We start from the raw sequence: 20,316 nt of genomic DNA on the forward strand, positions 1-20,316 counted from the left end.
AGAAATATTCAAACTTCAAACCTCTCTATCATTAGTTATTGAAACAGAGATATGATCTTATGGGGTATGTCCAAGATCAGCAAATATTTATATGTAATAACTATTTAAGAAAATGAAAGAAAAAATTGATGACATGTATGTTTAAGAGTATATTCTGACCCTGATTTTAGAAAATAAATGACAAAAGAAAAGGAAAATTGAACTTAAATGAATTAACTCATGCTAATGAACTATTAACCAACAGATAAAACACTTCTTTACATCCTTGCTAAATCGAAATATTAAATTGAATATATAGTTTGGTCTGGAACCTCCGATATCTGGTACAAAATATTTCTTGCACCTACACTACCAGATCATAGTAACTCTTTATAACATGTTTTGCACATGCTTTTTATTGCAAGCGCACGTGCTGGCTATGTAGAAAAACCATGCCTATCAATATGCACTCTGTTTCAAATAAAATGTTGTAAGAAATTGCACACATGTGCAGTTCTTTCAATATTAGACAAATTGTTTGTTGACCAGAGTTACACATGTATATCTATTTGTGGTAAAATGGTTCACGCGTCAACATACTTCCTAGTGTAACGTTATATATGGTACGTGAAACCACGTGAGAATTTTACATGATTTGTGATGAGAACATTTTAGGTTCTTGTATTCAAAACAAATAAAATATCCGGTATTTAATTAAGTCTGACAATGACGTCCATCCATGCTACTATTGTTGTGATAGATACTTGTTCAATAAAAATATTACTGGACCATTTATTTCAGTCAAAACACATTTTTGCTTTTATAACACGGTTTTCTGATTAATTTCTCACGAGGTTGCTTTTCAGTCGTCTAGCTCGGATGACATTTTAAATATATATGGCGTTGGAGAATACTATTACGGAAAAGACGGAATAGGATACGGTATTCGCCATACCATAAAAGATAGTTCGTGCATTTCGTATGGGTAAGTTTTGAATGTTCACATACATTGATTTACAGAGTGTAGGAAAATGATCTTATTATATACATATGTTAATGATTGAAAACGCCTGCTTTGGTCAAGACTGATCTTACAAATCAGGCTACACAAGCACAATAATGCACACTGGATTTAGTATGCTTAAATTAAATGCTTATAAATTAATTTTAATGAGTTACATTTTCATGAGTGTAGACTGCTTCCTTTCACTGTAGAAATAGTTTTGAAATGACAAATGCTTTGCACCGTCAACAAATTAAAAACACTTTGAGCATACAAAATATTTCTTTTTATGTAGATTTTCTCTCTTTGTTTTATTCTTTAAAGATAAATCATTAACGTTTCTGTTCTTGTTTTCTCTGAAAGAAAATTGAACATATTCCGTTCATGACCTCTATTTATCTGCGTTTATGCTTATAAGTAAATATTGACTTAGGTAAACTTGGTTACACAAAATTCTTGCTCGCACGCTTTGAAAACTTTCCTTGCACAAAAAAACCTATCACAATTGCACCTTTATGACAGCACTGATTAAAAGTCTTGTCAATGTTTTAGGAGAACTGCACGTACCTCTCGAAGTGTGCGGAGCGGTAGTGAAACGAGAGTTGGACTATTGGCAAATTACGGAGGATCACATAAAGTCATGTTGCTGGAGGAATTACCGTATTTATATCGAAAATCAGCGCATCCTCGAAGCCTTCAACCACAGTGTTCTCATAAACCAGTTCAAGCCCATAGATTACAGTAGTTTGGCAGGATGGGAGAAGTACAGAACCAAGATGTGGTTAATCCTAGAATACCCCCGGACCTCAAGAGCTGCTTTTGTAAGCTTTACCATGTCATAATTTCATGCATCATGCAATTGTGTGTAATGTTAATATTTCAAGTTTTCTAATATTCATAACAATCTAATCGTGCGCCATTAACATGTGTACCAAGATTGTTACATTGGCCTTTACAGCTTGAAAGAGAACGCACTTAATTATCGTAAGATGAAACACAGCACTTCTTAATAATTATGAAAAATTACGAATAATCCTATTTGGTAATTACTAAATAGATATAGAGAATATTAGCTTACTGTCTAATAAATTTAAATTCATTAGGAGTGTTGAAGAAAATATATTAGGCGAGACTCTACCGAGCCTTATATTTTTTCGTAGACGAGCCTAATAAATTTAAATTTTTTCAGACAGTAATCTAATATTCTATTTATCCTACCTGTTCAGAAAATTGGGGAAAAATCGTTGAAAAGAGCAATAGCGTGCAGACTTGACGTCATATGACGTTTGCTAGTGTAATTCACTTTGTGGAAAATTGAAAAAATGCAATAACTTTTGTTTCTGAATAAAAACTTTTGATTTTACCACTTATTTTCTTAGTTAGAACATTTCCAATACAATGATAACAGTTTCAATGAAAAATTCGGGAAAAAAATTATTTTCAAAATTTCCGACTGAAGTGCTGTAAAAGTGAAAAATAGCAATAACTTTTTTGTTTCAGGATTAAAACCTTTGATTTGACCACTCATTTTCTAAGTTGAGACATTTCCAATACAATGGTGATGATTTAAATGCAAAATTTTGATAAAATAAGTGATTTCAAAAATTCCCGCAAAAGTGATATCTTGACACTGACTAGATAAAGCAAAGTTTATTAGGCAGGCCAATATTGTGCTATATCTTATATAGGGTAGGATAAATATGCATATTCTCACGAAACATGACGAGACGAATAATAGTATATACAGTATAAATAAAATCTCTAAGAAAAGATCTTTTGGTGCATAGAAAGCAACCAAGGAAACAATAGATCCGGTTTGACTGAGTTTTTTAAATGATAGATAACGCAAAGTGTAACATACGCCACACTTCATTTCCGGCTTATGTAGCTTTTTGTTATACAGATACATTGAATGGATTCTGTGACCTAAAAGAAACAGAAAATTTACACTTTGTATCGGATCTCTAAAAGTTTATAGAAATTCCATTTGTTCGTCTTTCTATTTTCTTCGCTGAAATTTGCTTTATTAGCACTAGTAATATAAATTAGTTGCATTGAGCTGGTTGGTTGGCTAATATTAAAGGTCATGTCATAAAACGACTTTCCATATTTTAATTGAGAATGAAGACTTCTGGCACCGTCCGTGTTTTATTTGTGGTACAGACTGGTGGCACCTTGGTAAAACCAAAATAACTGATGTCATCTTCACATAACAACCCGAAGCGGTACGGCTCGAAGCACGATTCTAATCAACGACTATTCGGCCACGGACGCTCAAAATTCCAGTTAAGATATGTAAATCAAGTCAGTTAACAAGTTAATGTGTATCAGCAAAGCTGAGTTCATTTTTACACGAAAATGCACATTTTAGTCCCTCCCGGTCATACACCGGAGGAACTATAGGAATGTCGTCCGTCAGTCTGTCTGAGCTTACATTTGTATACTTAGGTGGCTATAGGAACAATAGGTAACTGTACTTTTTCTTTAATGTCATTCAGTCCGTAAGCTTTTTGTGGGTATTTTTCTTTTACGTGGCTTAAGAATAAGAGAGAACAAAAGAGTAGCCACACAAATACCCATATGTAGGAATATCCGCCTGTCCGTCCGCAAATCTGGAATTGCGATAACTCAAAAAGTATTCAGGCTAGGTCCATATGTATGGTATGTGAATAGAGGGCAATATGTAGATTATGCACGTACATTGTTTATGCTTGTATGTCAAAGGTCAAGGTCACTATTGAAGGTCAAGTTAAAATTATTTCTGCTCCATAACTTCTATATTCATTGATGGAATACCTTAGTGCTACACACAAATGTTCCCCATGATGAGACAATGTGTCAACGCATGATCTATGCTTGTCGGTCAAGGTCACTGTTCAAGGTCAAGTAAAATTTGTTTCTGCTCCATTACTTTTAATAGAATTGAAGGATGTTTTAGTACTACACAGAAACGTTCCCCATGATCAGTCTATGTGTCGCGCATATGACCAACGGTTTTCGGCCAAAGGTCAATGTCACTATTGAAGGTCACGTAAAATTGTGTTTTCACCGGTAGGGGACTTCTGTATTACCACTGTAATACTCGGCCAGTGTCTTATTGGATATCAGTACAACGTGTCTTCAGGCTGATATAAGCAGCAACGTTAAATCAACTATCCTGGAATTATTTGGCCTTGTACGCTACCCAGTTATAATTGCTTAAGCGTCACTCTCTCAGACTTCGTACTATCAATTTCAGTTCCAGTTTTTACCAGTTCCATACAAAAAGTTACATTTATATTCATCATTCTTATTTTTCAGATATTTGGCATCGTATCGTTGAGTTTTGTGGTTTTATCAATCCTTGGTTTTTGTCTGGAAACTTTACCATACTTGCGTCCAGTTAACGTTACCTTAGCTGGAAATTCGACAGGAAAATGTGAAGGAAAGAACATAACTGTCAATTACGTCCTTCAACCAAACGAAGTGTTGAACATTCTGGATATTATATGTACAACATTTTTTACAGCTGAACTAATAGTAAGGTTTATATTTTCACCAGACAAGCTCCGTTTTATCCGTAACGCCATGAACATTATTGACTTACTGGCACTGGTACCTCTTTACATGCAGCTGATTTTGAATACGGATGCGTTTAAATTTTGTTACATGAACGAACGGGTAATATTCGAAATCATGTTTATTCTTCGAATTATTCGAATGTTCCGCATATTTCATCTTGTCAAACATTATCAAGCTTTGCAAATTCTCGTGTACGCTTTAAAAGCAAGCATACAGGAATTACTCATGTTGTTGATTTTTCTTCTAATTGGAATGCTTGTCTTCGCCACCATGATTTATTATGCAGAACGAGAGGATGCTTTCAATCAAGGGACGCAATTCTCGACTATTCCCCTCGGATTCTGGTGGGCGATAATTACTATGACAACGGTCGGGTATGGAGATATTGCACCGTCTACTCCTCTAGGATACATTGTTGGTACAATGTGCGCTATATGTGGAGTGCTTATGGTAGCATTAACAATTCCTGTGATATCGAACAATTTCACTTTATTCTATACACATGTGAGGTCACGTGGCGGACGAAGAAATTCAAGTGACGGTCTAGACAAAGATTTATTTATCATAAATAAAGATGATGCGAAAAGTCTTGAAAGTATCAGACGCACGTCACATGGTTCGCTAATACCGAGTGAAAGTAACTTCCGAAAACGAGGGAGACTTCGAAAAGAGTCCGAAATGTCAACATTGTCTATGACTGACGGACGATTTGGACATAACATTTTCGGACATAATGGAGACCTTCGCTATGGTCTTATGGCATGCGATGCTGCGATCAGACACAAAACTTCGTCGTCTATGATGGATATGGCTACAAAGAACAACGAAGTTGCTTACTACGAAACGAATGAAAGAAATACTGTGAAGACTTTGTCAGATGGTGGTGTCGTTTATTCCGGTATGTATCTTTGTTCTATATGTGATTTCAATTAACAACGCGTGTGTTTTACTAATTTTAACAACTAATCTATTAATTTCTCTCTATATATATAATGTGAAAATGTATATATACTGATCACAAGTGTTTAAATTTGCTTGTGGTATTATTTTGAAAGTCAAAATGCGTTTTACAATTTTGATATTTTTTATTTGTTCATTGATAACAGTTTAGCACTCTCCAGTTGTTTTCATTCACAACATTTTAATTTAAAACAACTTTAAAATTACACAATATTTTTGTTTACCTTTATCAACTCTTCTCAAACATGTTTTCTCTTATACATGTCAAAGCTTTCTACAGCATTTTTCTGGAAACAAGACCAAAAAAAAAACAACGTTATTTCTTTATTTTTTCTCCTAAAATGTTTTCTTTACATTGTTAAGATTGTTGCATGAAGAGTCCAAGCACTACATTCAAGTCTTTTTTTTCATGCATGTGAGTATCTTTAATTCCACTACTATTGTTTTAGTTTTAAGTTTAGTTTATTTTCAGCAAATAATAAGGCGTTTTTTCCCCCAGTAAATAATAAGGTCAAACAACCTACGAAGACAAACAAAACATGATACCTGGCAAGACAATGTATAGCATATTTAAGGAGAGAAATTGTATTTTAACATTGGCATCTGTCAAACATCTAAGGAAACATAAAACCAAAAGCACAATTCTTAAGATTTTATCAAAACACTATATACCTTTGTATAGTGGAAGTTAACAATTACATATACCCAGTAATTTTGATATTGACAATGACACAAAGATCAACTATTATTTTACATAATAAAATTCAAGTTTTGCAACTAGTGAGCTTATATGGTACTGTTCATCTTTTAAGTATGTTACATTCTATACGCTAATACCATGTTGAATTGTCGAATTATGTCTGTCCTACCTTCTTGAAAAATAAAGAACACCATTTGTGTGTCACAAATATTAATATGAAGTGTCTATATCCATATATAACCTGTGTACTGGACTACTTTTTTCTAGCAAACCCTACACGTTCAGCGAGTATAGTACAAGTATGTTAATCGAAAGGTTGCACGTTCAATCGTCAACCTAGACAGATGTTCACCAGGAAACAACATCCATGAAGTCATTCGTTATCTTCCTGTGATCCATGTGTGAAGTTGTCAGTTTTTTGCTGAGAATTATTCAGTACTCTTTCGGAATCCAGGAACGTGTTGACTGAACACCGTTACATAACTGAAATAGCATTGAAAACATCGATAATCTCATATTGAAGAAGTATTTATTTACCTAATTAACAGCCCCAAAAATATAAAGGAAGCGAAAACAAGACATGATGATTACTGTCGTCTTAAAGGCAAAATATAGACCATAGCAGTTTCGATCGCAAAACATTTTTAAATTTGCTATGATATATGATGCAAGTCGATGCTAGCACTGACTATATGCAATGTTGCTTTACAATTAAGGTCTTATCAATGCATGTTTTCATGATCTTTAAATATCATTTATTTTTAAGGTTTAAAAATGTTTGCTAATTGATAAGCGGATTGTTTATTTATAAGTTATGCGTACAACATAAGAGAGCATTTCATGGTTGTAAAATTAATTAAAAATGATTTTCAACAGGATGTAGGATAAATAATACATAAAGGCACTGTCATCTGTCATCTTTACAGGATACAAGTAACGTTGTTCGAAAGACAATTAACTGTTACAATGTCTGTATATACATGTAAACGATTCCTTTATCGCATCGGAGTGTCGTTCTTATTTTTTTCGTAAGATACAGTTCCAATTATGAAACTTCTGGAAACTAAAGTGTATTTGTTTGAAATTTTTAAAGCTGCACATACACGCTCCATCTTTATTTCCAATAGTACAATTTAATGCCAGTTATGAAAATTGTCAAAGTTATCGATCATTAGTAGGTGCTAATGTTGAAATTTTTAAGTGACACAGTATTTTGACAGAATCAGACCTCGGTAGATATATATTGAGCATTTATCTTGTCGTCGGTGGCATTTTGCTGGATTATTGCACATAATTTCACTGTCGCGTTGGGTTCCGTGATATTTACCTTTAAACTACATCTCCTAAATTAATTGTACTTTATTTGTCCCTCAACTAATCTTCGCTTTGGGTATAGAATTTTAGCTCATCTCAGCAAGAATTGCTTACAATGAGCTTTTAGGATCGTTGGACGTCCGGTGTCCGTCCACAATTTCTTAAAAGAACATCTCCTCATAAACCAACGAGCCTGTTGCAATCACATTTCACAGGAATGATCATTGGGTGGTCTCTTTTCAGATTCTGTCCAATATAGGCCATCTATTCAGAATTCTGTTTCCATATCAACCAATAGGAAAAACTTTAATACTCTCCTCAGAAATTGATTGCCAAATTTAAGAATATTTCTTATTCTTTTATCAAATCCTTTCAAATACTTTTTCGTTTAAAAACATGGTTGCCAGTGGCAGGGCTTTTTTCCTATATGTTTATTTGGAATAACTTGAAAATTTTCCCCGCATAAATCATTGACCCGAGTTCAAAATAATTGTACAGCTCTGTTCCTGTGTGGAAATTTAACAACATTCTTTTAAAATATTCTGATTTGTCAAAGAACATGGGGGTGGGGGCGGAGATTGTTTTCGTCAATCATCTTATCTGAAACCCCTGATGATTTCAAAATATTTTTGCTGAAATGTCCCACTACTAAAGTTCTTCAAGCCATGCTAAATTTTCAAATAGCATGACCGCTAGGGGTCGGTGCTAGTTTTCTCTTTATAAGTATAGTGAAAACTTTAAGAAATAATTTATTCTGAGACCGCTAGCCAGATTTAAAAATAACTTCAGACTATTGTTTTTTGAGTGACCTTTCACCGAATTTCTGCGTTGTTTCGCTATGTTAAAAAAAGGTTTCCATCAGGGACGGGGCACGCTTTTTCCTTTACAGCTATAAAGGAAACTTGGAGAACCTTCGTGTTCCTATTTCAAAAGAATTTCACTAAAATTGTCCGTAGGTGACCCCTACCAAATTCCTTCAAATTACTCTGATTCGATTAACATCATGGTCGCAAGGGTGCAAGACTACGTATCTCCATATGGTTATATGGAAAACGTTGAAAATCTTTATCTCTAAAACTGCTAGTCCGATTTCGAAATAACATGGGACTTTCGTGACTTTCCTTCAGATCTTTCCACTATATGTTAAAAATGTAGGCTGCCTTGCGACGGGTCAGGTTAGTCTTTATTTATAGGGTAAGGGTCGAGAGTCTTCTTTTCAGTAACTGATCCCATGATTTTAAAATAATTTTGATTTAACTTTTCTCAAGGGAACCTTCTCGAAACAGAAAAATGTACAAATATCATTACTAGTATCTCACAAACTGCTGTTCAGATTTGAAATAATTCCACAGAAATGATCCTCCTGTAACCCCGTACCAAGTTTAATTTCAAAACATGACCATAGTCACTTTTTCCTACATGTGTATATGTGTTCCTATACGTATGTTTTGGAACTATTAAGAAACCGCTGACCAAGTTTGATAGAAAAGCAAAAAAAAAAAAAACACACACACAAAACTCCAATTGTACTACTCCAATGGTACTTTTTCAATGTGTAAACAGCTACTGTTACTTTTTGGTTCGCCAAGAAAATAGTTAAACTAATGTTTACTTTGATCCAAGTGGCCTTCATCTCTAAGCCACTGACCCGAATACAGTTAATATTAAAAATAGTTTTCTTAAGGCAAACGATCCAGCCACAGATCCCAGAATAACAGAGAACAATAGAGAACAGATATCGTGCTTTAGGGGCAACAGTTACAGCCAATATTGACCCCAGAACAATATATATCTTCTTTTAGGGGCAACAGCTACAGCCGACACGAACCCCAAGAACAATAGAAAATAGATATTTTCCTCTAGGTGTATTTAATACTGCTACCACTGACCTCCAGAACAATAGAAAATAAATATCATTTTTATGGGCAACAGCTACAGCAAACATTGAACCCCAAACTTGGACAATGGAAGTGATCTTTTAGGGAAAATAGTTACTGGCTCTGACCTGCATAACAATGGACAAAAGACATTTTCCTTTAGGTACAAAAGATACACCCACTTACAACCCCTCACCCCCACCCATCCCCGTCCTGCTTCAAAGAAAAACGATAGAAATCTCTTAAATAACTAGATTATGATGAGCAATGAAATCCATCAATAAAATTTAAATAAAATTGATCGTGTATGTACAGCATACGGATAGACAGAGTTACAGTAACGAATATGAAAAAAAAAGCATCACTTTAACACTTTAAGTTTCTGAGAAAAAAAGCATTCACTCATGCAAGGTGATTTAACAATATGCATTTAGTTCAGAAAAAGATAACTATGTGTAACAATAATGTAATAACAATTCTTATAACTAACTGTCTTATATTGATATAGATATTCATTTTATATCATGTGATTGTTGTATAAACTATTCATGTTATATCATGTGATTGTTGTATAAACCTATGTATTACGTTTGCAGAAAATTCGGTGTAGATGTACGCTACTGGTCTACAAGGCACTCCATAATGACGATACATTTCTACGCACTGGTGACTGGAATTTCTACATTTGTGTCCTGGGACCACTAGAGCAAAATATCTGCTAGCATGACTATTTCATGTTTTTAGACGTTTCAGCATTTCAAACAGAACTAACTGAAGAGTTTGATATGCTCTACGTATACTTAAACAGGAGTCTGTAAATAAAAGTAAACATCACTGGTTTATATAAACATTTGCTCATCATTGAAGTTTTTCTTTTTATAGGGCAAAACTTAAAGATTGTTTTTGTTACTGATGCAGATCAGTATTGGCACATTATTTGCAAGTTATTCATGCTCTTTTTAAAAAAATTACCACATTATTGGCAAGGTATTCCTGCCTTTTTTAAAATTACCTTTACATATATTATCTTATGGCAATTCTCACTGGCTTCTCCTTTCTTATAGTTGTTAACATATTTATCAGAGTCATAACTGTGCTGCTTCTACAAGGATATATAGTTCGATGAATCAGTTTTTTAACCATTAGAGAATGTTATGGTATGTTTTCAACATGCTGAAGCATTTTGTTTTCAGGATATATGTTTTAGATGTTTTTGCTGCTTCTATACAGAGACATTTTAAGGGATTTTCCTTTATCATATTTAGATATTTAAAAATTATTATATACAAGATATTTGTAAGGCACATCCTTCCCCTTTCTTTCGCATCTTCATGTTTGTTGCGCATTTTTCCTGTTTGTTGCTCATCTTTCATGTTTGTTACGCATCTTTCTTGTTTGCTGCGCCTTGTCTGTTACATACCTTTCATTTGTTTTTGCGCATATTTCCTGTTTCTTGTTGATTGTGCATTTTACTGGCAGTTACCTATTTTTCCTGTCTACTGTACATTTTTCCATTCTGATGCACAATGATTCATAGTCTAGCAGTTCTGGGCAGACCCATTTTGTATTTCCATAGTATTACATTTCTTTATCATCAATATATATTAAAGAATCCTGAGTTCATGCTGTCAAGAATATGAACAAATATTAATACTTTAAACTAAAACATTTACCAAGGCAATAATGGTAATACATTTTATCATTTCTATCTATTCCACTTTCATTTCGACTTACTTTCCTTGTTCATATTCTTTAGACATCTATTTTTCTTTGAATTTCTACCTTTACATTTCTTATTTTGAATTATTCATACCTTTACATTGATTTCTAAAAGATACGTTTTACACTCTCAACGCTTTTAATTAGCCAGTGCTTTAGCAGCTGGCTATAACCCTAAATCAAGTCCCAAGTTTCAACCTCGCGTCGTTTGAGTTTTGTATCACACAAATATTCTGGACGTGTAAAAATAGTCCCATATTTATTTTTTATAATCTTGATATTGTGTGAGTGTGTGAACAATTGAGGACTACTGGTTTAAACAACAAAACAAGCAGCAACGGATTCTAGAATGATTATGAACTTTATATTTACATTCGAAATATTCGGAATCACTCCGCTCACTCTGTCTTTTGTATCAGTTTTTCTACATGAACACACTCTCGCTCATATCTAAATTTCTATTGCAACACGCATAAATAAAATTCCATGCGCTTTGATTGGTTAACAGCACGGAGAAACGGCGTTTTTATTGGTTAACAGCATAAAGTGCCGCCATATTCTAGGAACGTCGAAGTTAACCCTAACCCTAACGCTGAAATATCACTCAATAAGCACTGGCTATCAGTCCTTTCAGGGCTTTGATTTCTTTTGCAACCACTATTAACTGCCTCATATCTAACTTATAGGCTTTGCCGGTTTTTTCTATCTGCCTTATAGACTTAGAGTTTAACTATTGTGCCTTTTCTTTTCTTCCTTTTTAACTAATATCAGGTGTTGATCTCAGAGCAAAGTATAAATGCAATTACTTTTAATGTATCAGCTTAATCATTTAACTTGTTTAATCAAGTTTTTTTCCAAATAAATTATAATATGAATTCAAGTTATTTCCCTGTAATTTGTCTAAGTTTAGCTTCCTACAAAGACAATGCAGTACATTCAAACTAGAAACATAGCTAGTCAATATTTGGTATGTTGTTTTGTTTCTGTTAGGAAGCATCGTAATTTCTCTTTCTTACTCCCTTTACTTTTATTCATTTACAGAGTTAAATCAGGATAAAGAACATATATTTTTAAGATATCAGACATTCTCTGTTTTGCTCATTGTCTTGCTTATTTAAACATCTAATCTTATATTCTGAAGAGAATACTGTCAACATTACCTTACACCTGTTTTATCTTATATATCTTTATTATACCTGCACTTTCTTACAGCTTTAGTTCACTCCGCTAATATTTTTCTATGATGTTGATGTGTTTCACTCCTAAGTATAACATGTTTCTTTGAAAATTACTTTTTTATTAATTTTTTTAATAAATACTTGACTAAATCGACTTTCATAACACATGCTTTATTGAATTACATAACTCATGGCTTTCAATTTTTATATAATATTCTAGCCTCTGGTGACATTTCCAAAACGTATTGATATAATTTTATCTTATAAGAATCACCGTGATTATTTGGTATACTTTATATTCTTCTCATTTATTACTTTTTTTGATAGAGCGTTACTTTTAACTTGATAATTGTTTTAACTGAGATATTTCTTTTAACAAAAAGTTCATGATGTTAAATGTTTCTAACTAAATTTGGACATAAATTACATCGATCGTTTGTGATATATACTTACTTATGTAACACATTATCATTATATAGACACATCATCGCAATATCAGTCATATGAAAGATTCGCAAATGGTGCAAAAGAAAGAAAAAACAAACTAACAATTCTAAATTTAAACCTCCGTTTCCAAAATATAAATACAGCAAATAAATATAGCCAATATTTTGATATAGTCTATTGCGAGACATTAGGAAAGGTTTCATCGTCATTACGGCAAAACTGGTAAATTTTATCTTATTTTGCAACGAATTGTTCAATTATCTCAGTGTTCTTGCATATAATGGTTACAGTTGATTATTCAGCTAGATCTGTACAACATCAAATGGTAAACTATAATATATATGCAAAGTAATGCATTTACCTTTTTATGAATATCTCAGAGATACCAAAATATAAAAATGACGCGAATCTGGCCACTAGACATGAAAGTGTGTAATGGTTTCAGTTATTTTGGTACATTGTGATTGTGAACTCTTTGTCCTCCTTTGGAACAAATTTAACATTATAGTACACGAACAGAATAAAAATCCCTTACGAAGACATAAAATAGTATTCTGGGATGTTTTACATGTGAAAACTAAATTTCCGATTGTTAAACAAATATTTAGGAAATAATCCAAAATTTCATGAATTGATTTCTTCTTCTTTCACTCTAAAATGTCGTACTTGAGTAATTACCACACTTCCTATGATGCTATCAATTAAAACGTTTGACATCCTTACACATTTCATGAAACTTTGTTGTCATTTGATTTTGTTTCCTAAACCTCACATGATTTGAGAATCAGAAGCATTTGATTCTGACCTATTTTACTGACTACTTAAAAAGATAATGCATACAGGAAAACATAGAAAAATTGTTTTTCATTCTCACCTGCGATTAAAAAGAACAAGGCAGGAATATATTTTTGTCTTCTTTGAAATATATAGGAGAATATCAGTGCGCTATAAAATATTTAAAAAAGCCTTGCAGAGAGCCTTGTCATAGTGACCGAATAAAATATTCTAACTAATATCTGAATTTCAACATCAGCAGTTTTTAAACTATCGAGAAATAATCTATTTTGAATTTGATGTAAGATGTGCAAAATACTTGTTTACGTACCTGTCTTTTAAGACCGTACTATCTCGTTTCAACTATTTTCTAATAGCTAGAAATTCTAATCTAAATACATCTGGAGTGTGGCAAAGACTCCTGCAACAGATGCATATTTATACCTTTTTTTCACACACACCTGTGTACATATTTAAATGCTTTACTTTATGCACAACTTTTGTATGTAATTTCATTAATTTGTCAGAAAAAAATTGAAGTTTGTACATTTTATCAAATGAGGATACTAAAGCTCAATATTCTCAACATAATACAAAACATGAATAAAGATATTTCAGTAGCTCGTAATTTCTTTGTTCCTTCACATTTTCTACGTATAAAACCTACTGCATTTATACATCACATGAAATTAATAAAAAAACAGGTGATGACAATTAATGTTCAGTTGGCACAAGCATAGAATCGTCTCAAGATTTCACAATAATTGTTATAATAACCAAAAAAAAAAAAAAGAAGAAGAATGTAAATTTTCAGTTGAAATCACGAACATCGTCGTTATTAATAATCAAATCTTGCAGTGTATGAGGGTTTCTTTCATACTATTCTCAGAGCCATATGCCATCTAACATGTCGCTCCTCCCTACTAATAAAATATGTGATTAAAAAAGAAATCTACGTTCAAACATTTTAAGATACTGTTAACATACTTTCTGTAGAAAAACAGCCTGTGTTGTTTGGAACGCCCTCGTATTTTTAAGAGTACACTGCGCTAAGATTGCTTGGTGATTTAAAGAGTACCCTTGCTGCAAACGGACTAAATATTTTTACTAATGTCGTCTCTATAGAATTAAATAGCTCATTCTTTATGCACCGTAGTGGCTTGTCTTTTTCTCAGGGCATCATTTGCATTCACATGGATAGGGCTTTTCTTCGGATGATGTCTTTTTCCCGTGGTAGTAATAGCCTCTTTGATCTTATATATATTGTATTTTGATGTGGAGCTTACAAAAATTAGTTTGATATTTGTATTTATATGAATATAAAGACAATTATATATGTGTCCTGCACACTTGAATATTTCAAGAACAATGTCCTTTATTATGTGAATACATTTTTGAAATATCCCTTCGTTTTAATTAAGGAGTGTATATAATATTTGTTTGTTGTGTTCTGTGGAAACAATTATGTTGAATTAACATGCGTTTTGTACATAATTCCCAAAAATCAACTTGTTTAACGTGTTCTATTGCACTTTGATCTTCAAAAATAGCTGACCTGTTCAAATGAAATGCTTGCCATTTATTGATGGGTTTTATGTTTTTCTTTTTCAGTAATAACAGCGCTCAATCACGTATTTTTGTAATGTCGTATTTCGCACAAATTGTGTACATTTAACAACGCTTCAATGATTAATAAATACAATTCGACACCCAAATGTTGTTACTTGTTTTAACCTATTTACATTGTAAAGAACCCATTTTTTTTTCGAAAGGAAAATGTCCTTTCTGTACCAATGGCTAGATATTTCAAACACAACATGTTATCAGTTTTATTTCAAATATATTTGATAGCGGCAAACATAAAATGGTCTTTTTGCAAGAAGTGGAAAGCATGATATTTCAGACTTATATTAAACTGGAAACAAAATTTGGTTTGCCTAGCTGAAAAAGTATTTAAATTAATTCTAAAGGAACTGTTTCATCTAAACACTAAATAAACTACTTCACTTACAGATCAAGGGTATACCATATGTTGATAAAAGCACACATATGGTTATTCAAGAAATATTATATCTCAAACAGTGACTTGCCGCTGAATAAAATTTCAGATGCGAAGGAATTATATCATAAGGGCGTAGCCCTGAAAGATATAACAACACGCATCAGAACGACAAGCAATGATTTGATCCAAGAGAAAATCAAATCACTGTTTGAGTAAATTATTTCGATTCTTACACGGTATTAAGGATTATTATGTACATCTTTGACGACATCCATCAAATGTTTGCTTGTTTTGTACGGTATTCTTTATGACGTTTGAAGCTGTGACGTTATAACTGTGACGTACAAATTGTAATTTTGTGGCAAAATAACACACAGTTTCAGACTTATCAGAATGCATACATCAAACATTTATTTACATGAAATATTAGACAAAGGTTTACTGAAACAAAACCCCATGTGGTTCTGGGGCGATCTGTGTATGAAAAGAACTGGAACCACTTTCATGATAGTAAGAGGCGACTAATAGGGTCTTAACACTTGGTTTTGCTGTAACTCTGTGATTCCAGCAGGTATACAAATTTTGATTCCATAACTCATGTTTTTATTTCGATGTAAATGAGATGCGAAATCAAAATTTGTAGTCCTGTTTGGCCCCATATAACCTATACTGTGTTGGTGCGCCGTAAAACCCAAATCAAATCAAATACTGAAACAAAATTAAAACGGAACTAAATGAATTTGAAGGTAAATACGTGCTAGTGTTATATAAGAATATAAACGAAAATGTTTCAAATGGTCTCTTTATTCAGGCTCGTCTCAACGAGTCGGTATTTAGATAGGTTTTTTTTTGTTTGTTTGTTTAAAAACAACGAACAAAGAGAAGCTTTCGAATCCCAATGAGGCATGTTTTCTTGCTTTCTGAGCGGACAATTGCAAATGCATTGTGAAGCTGAGAACCAACTATTGCAATATATAAAGCCAAAGATATTCTTTCTAAATGAACATAATTTCTATTTTGCGTAACTGGTAGGTGGTATACCAGTATAATATAATTCACAAATCTTTCTGTCGCAGTTATGTTGAACATTAGCATAATAAACTGGCCATTGACTAGCTTCTACAAAAAGCTAACCTTGTATGATCACATTAATCCTTACCATGCTGGACACGATTGATTCTGCCTTTGCGACCAGTGTAGATCATGATCAGTCTGCACATCCGTGCAGTCTGATCATGATCTGCACTGTTCGCTATTCAGCCAGTATCTTTTTGGTAAGCACCCCTTTAAACAGTTAATGGCACTGTCCAAATTGAAAGATGGACAAGTTCATTATAGAAATTCAGCATGGTAAGGGTTAATCTGAAACTATATGAAGATCACTGTCAGCTTTACAAAGAGTATACTTACTTTTCCATCTGTAAAATCTAAATTTGTTTTTAGTGCATCTTTCCTTGAATGTTGTTAGACAACATTACAATAGCACTTAGGAATTTTACAGGTAAGTTTTTCACTTGTAGTTTTACGGTATGTATGCAAATGATACCAGTCATGTTTAAAATTGAGAAGGGATTCAGTCTGCAAAGAACATTTAACTGAAGTTACTGTATTTATTTTATTTATTGATTAGCAAAGACTGAATATGATTTGTATTTTTTAGAACAAAATTAATTTCGTTAACAAAATGGGTGTCATGTTTTTAAATGTCTATGACAAAACAATATTAATACGATCAAAATATCTTACCTTTTCACCAAGGAACACGGTTTAAGACCTGGTTGTTTTTTCTTCTTTCAGATATCTTTTTGTCACAAAATTGAAACAAATCTTATATATTCCCGCCCCTCAAATCCACGTCCCCTCCCCAAACACAAATGCAAGTTTGTACTGTCATGGGTGCCTTCATGAAACTTATTAACTGTGGGCTTGCGTTGCTTGCCTTAAAGATGAAAAGCCGTAAGTTGTACGTAGAAATCACCAAAAATTCTGGTGCTTATATTTATTGTTAGAAAGAACACATCGACAAAAATATTAGGAGTAACAAACCAGAAAATGTATTATTAACAATTAACTTGAATATTGTTAAAAACCATAAATCTCAGTTTTTGAGTTCTTTGTCAATTTTTAAAATATTGATACAATGATTTGATCCCATGTTCAAAAATGATTGTCAAATGCGTCCCTTTTCAAATGTGTCTCGTAATATTCAGAAATATCTGGTCTCTATTTCTATATAATTTAGACAAAGGTACGCTTATTAAATGACAACTCCTTAGCCTAGATTGTGCCAGTCAAATACATAATTTGCTTTGACTTGCAGTTTTATCCCAGAATTAATTTGTATGCTGGTTCCTGTCATATAATTAATAATTGCATCGATATGTGAAATGTGTCCCTAGCAGAAATTTGAATGGAAGCAGTGAGTCTCTTAAAATGCGCCAAGCATTACTGATAAATTCCCTGTTCCTCGAGCACAGTCTTACCTATAGTAAGGAAAACAAGTAAAACATTTTTGACTGAAGTATTTTCAATACGTTTTAACGTCTATCCCATTTTGACTTTCGTGTGAATAAAACGTTTGGCGGATTTTAATAACCAGATATGTCAAACGTTGACACAGACTTGCTTACCTATTATTGACCAGCTTTTGATTTTTTCTTTTTGAATTAACGGCTTAATATAACCCAGTTTTTTGTCATACAAAACTTTAAATGAGCAATTTGCTGTTGACTTAAATGCATACCTTATGACTGTCAAGTGAGCTGTCCTATTTTTCTTAGATTAGTATGCTAAAACGGACGGCAATAATTAAAGGATTTTTCCCGCCTTAAATATGCTTTAAGCTTTATTGATCCACATGTTTAGCGAAATAGAAAACCGTAATGGAATGCTATTAAATTTATGCGTCCCACAATGGCAAATATGCAAATAAACAAAGAATTTATTCGTCAGTTGGGAACGAAAGAATCCTGACCATATCCAGTTTAGAAAAGAAAATGTAATAAGATTTGAAATGATTTGTTTTTACAGGAGAATTGCACGTGCCACTGGAGGTTTGTGGCGCTGTGGTTAAACGAGAGCTGGACTATTGGCAGATTACTGAGAATCATATAAAGTCATGTTGCTGGAGGAATTACCGTTCTTACATCGAAAACAAACGTATATTGGACTCTTTTAACCGCAGTATTCTCAAACAACAGATGTGTATTGACACTGACGGACTTAAGGGCTGGGAGAAATACAGAACAAAAATGTGGTTGATTCTCGAATATCCTCGGACTTCCAGAGCTGCTATGGTAAGTCTAAACTGTACTATACTTGACTTGAAGTAAATAAAGGATGATAGAGAGAAATAGTGGCAAATACAGAAACAATCGGTTCTCAAATACCTGTTAACTTCCAAGCTTGCTTCGGTAAGTACGAGGTATAATCTCCCTTTAAATGATGATTTCAGTTGATGAAAATTAAATCCTACCCTAATGCAAATTTTGTCTTTGGTTAAAAGTACAGTTTCTTTTCCAGATGATATGCTCCAATATGTGATTTGTTTGATATGGCTCTCTTGACCTACATTTATCAAAATATTACCCGAAATTGCTGTAGAGTAAGACAAGAAAATTGCATGTACAAAAACAGAATATATTAGGTAAATAGATGGATAATTTATTATACGAACAAATTTGAAAGACGAGCTGTACATAGTGAACGTTCTACTTATGTTCATCACGTACTGTGCCTATGATTTTCCAGACATATATTTACATTTTTCGGTCTATTTAAATAAAAGTAATAAAAACTCGAGAAATTTACATCCACAAACAGAAATGGCTTCATGACGTTTTGAATACGAACAACGATACGGAGTTATCATCTGTAGCTGATTTTATGTACGTTACGTTGTAGTAAAAGTATCATGCAGAAATGTTTTTTTTTACTACTTCATATACGTAAAATCGGATAGTTTTCAAACACTTTGACATTTCCTCAATGTTTCTCGATTCTTCATAGAAATAAAAAAATAAAGAAGATATCGCCGTTTTTTTAATAAGACTGATACAGCTTTCGACATTGATGCTATTTATTATGCAATTTTGACTTAATTGTTTTCTTACAATCACCTACTAACCTTATTTCTCTTAGTACATACTAATAATAGTCTCATTCATTGAAAAAAAAATGTTATGTTCGACATACTGAACATTCTACAATTTCTAACACTGTCAGCTGTCAGCGCAAAAAAGAAACACATGTCTTGTCTGTTTTCCGCTGATGGATGGCATCATTAACACAAAGCACAAGTCAGAAGGCAACCAAGATGATAAAATAAATTATTCAGTTTTCTGCCATTGACTTCCCAATATTTTGCTATCTTCACTCACATACAACAGTTTCAGATCCGGATGACAGAGGTGATACAAACTATTTAGCTACGAAGCTTACTGTTTTTCATAAAAACGTTTACTCTTATTAATTGTATATACTTTCCATGACGAATCAAGTCGAATGACAAAATATACATGATCTTAGACGAAATACCAGTGAATACTAGTCAACTAATGTTTTATTTCACTAGTTTTATAATAATTGGCAAATTTTAATGAGAATGGAAACATCGCATTAGTCTTGTTGAATCTTTTCCGTCAGTCATTGATGTGTAGCCGATTCGTCATCATAATTTCCAGAGAGGAAAAATTTAGACTGGGCTTGTGTTTTGTACTTGACTTCAATGTAATGTTAAACAAAATTGAATTTTCTGCCAAGTGAAATTTAATCCAAAGATCAGTTGCAATTCGGGTTACCAT

General features: G+C 33.0%; 1 protein-coding gene across 1 annotated transcript in view; it reads left to right on the forward strand.

Annotated features, from left to right (window-relative positions):
* Window positions 1-20,316, forward strand: part of LOC123525025 (potassium voltage-gated channel protein Shaw-like) — a 167,826-nt gene that overhangs the window by 135,722 nt on the left and 11,788 nt on the right. Inside the window, exon 2 of the mRNA XM_045303695.2 lies at window positions 18,545-18,810. Coding sequence (XP_045159630.1) covers window positions 18,545-18,810 — 266 coding nt within the window. The remainder of the gene's footprint in view (window positions 1-18,544; window positions 18,811-20,316) is intronic.

This window comes from Mercenaria mercenaria, chromosome 3 (assembly GCF_021730395.1).
Source record: "Mercenaria mercenaria strain notata chromosome 3, MADL_Memer_1, whole genome shotgun sequence".
NCBI classification, from domain to species: Eukaryota; Metazoa; Mollusca; class Bivalvia; order Venerida; family Veneridae; genus Mercenaria; species Mercenaria mercenaria.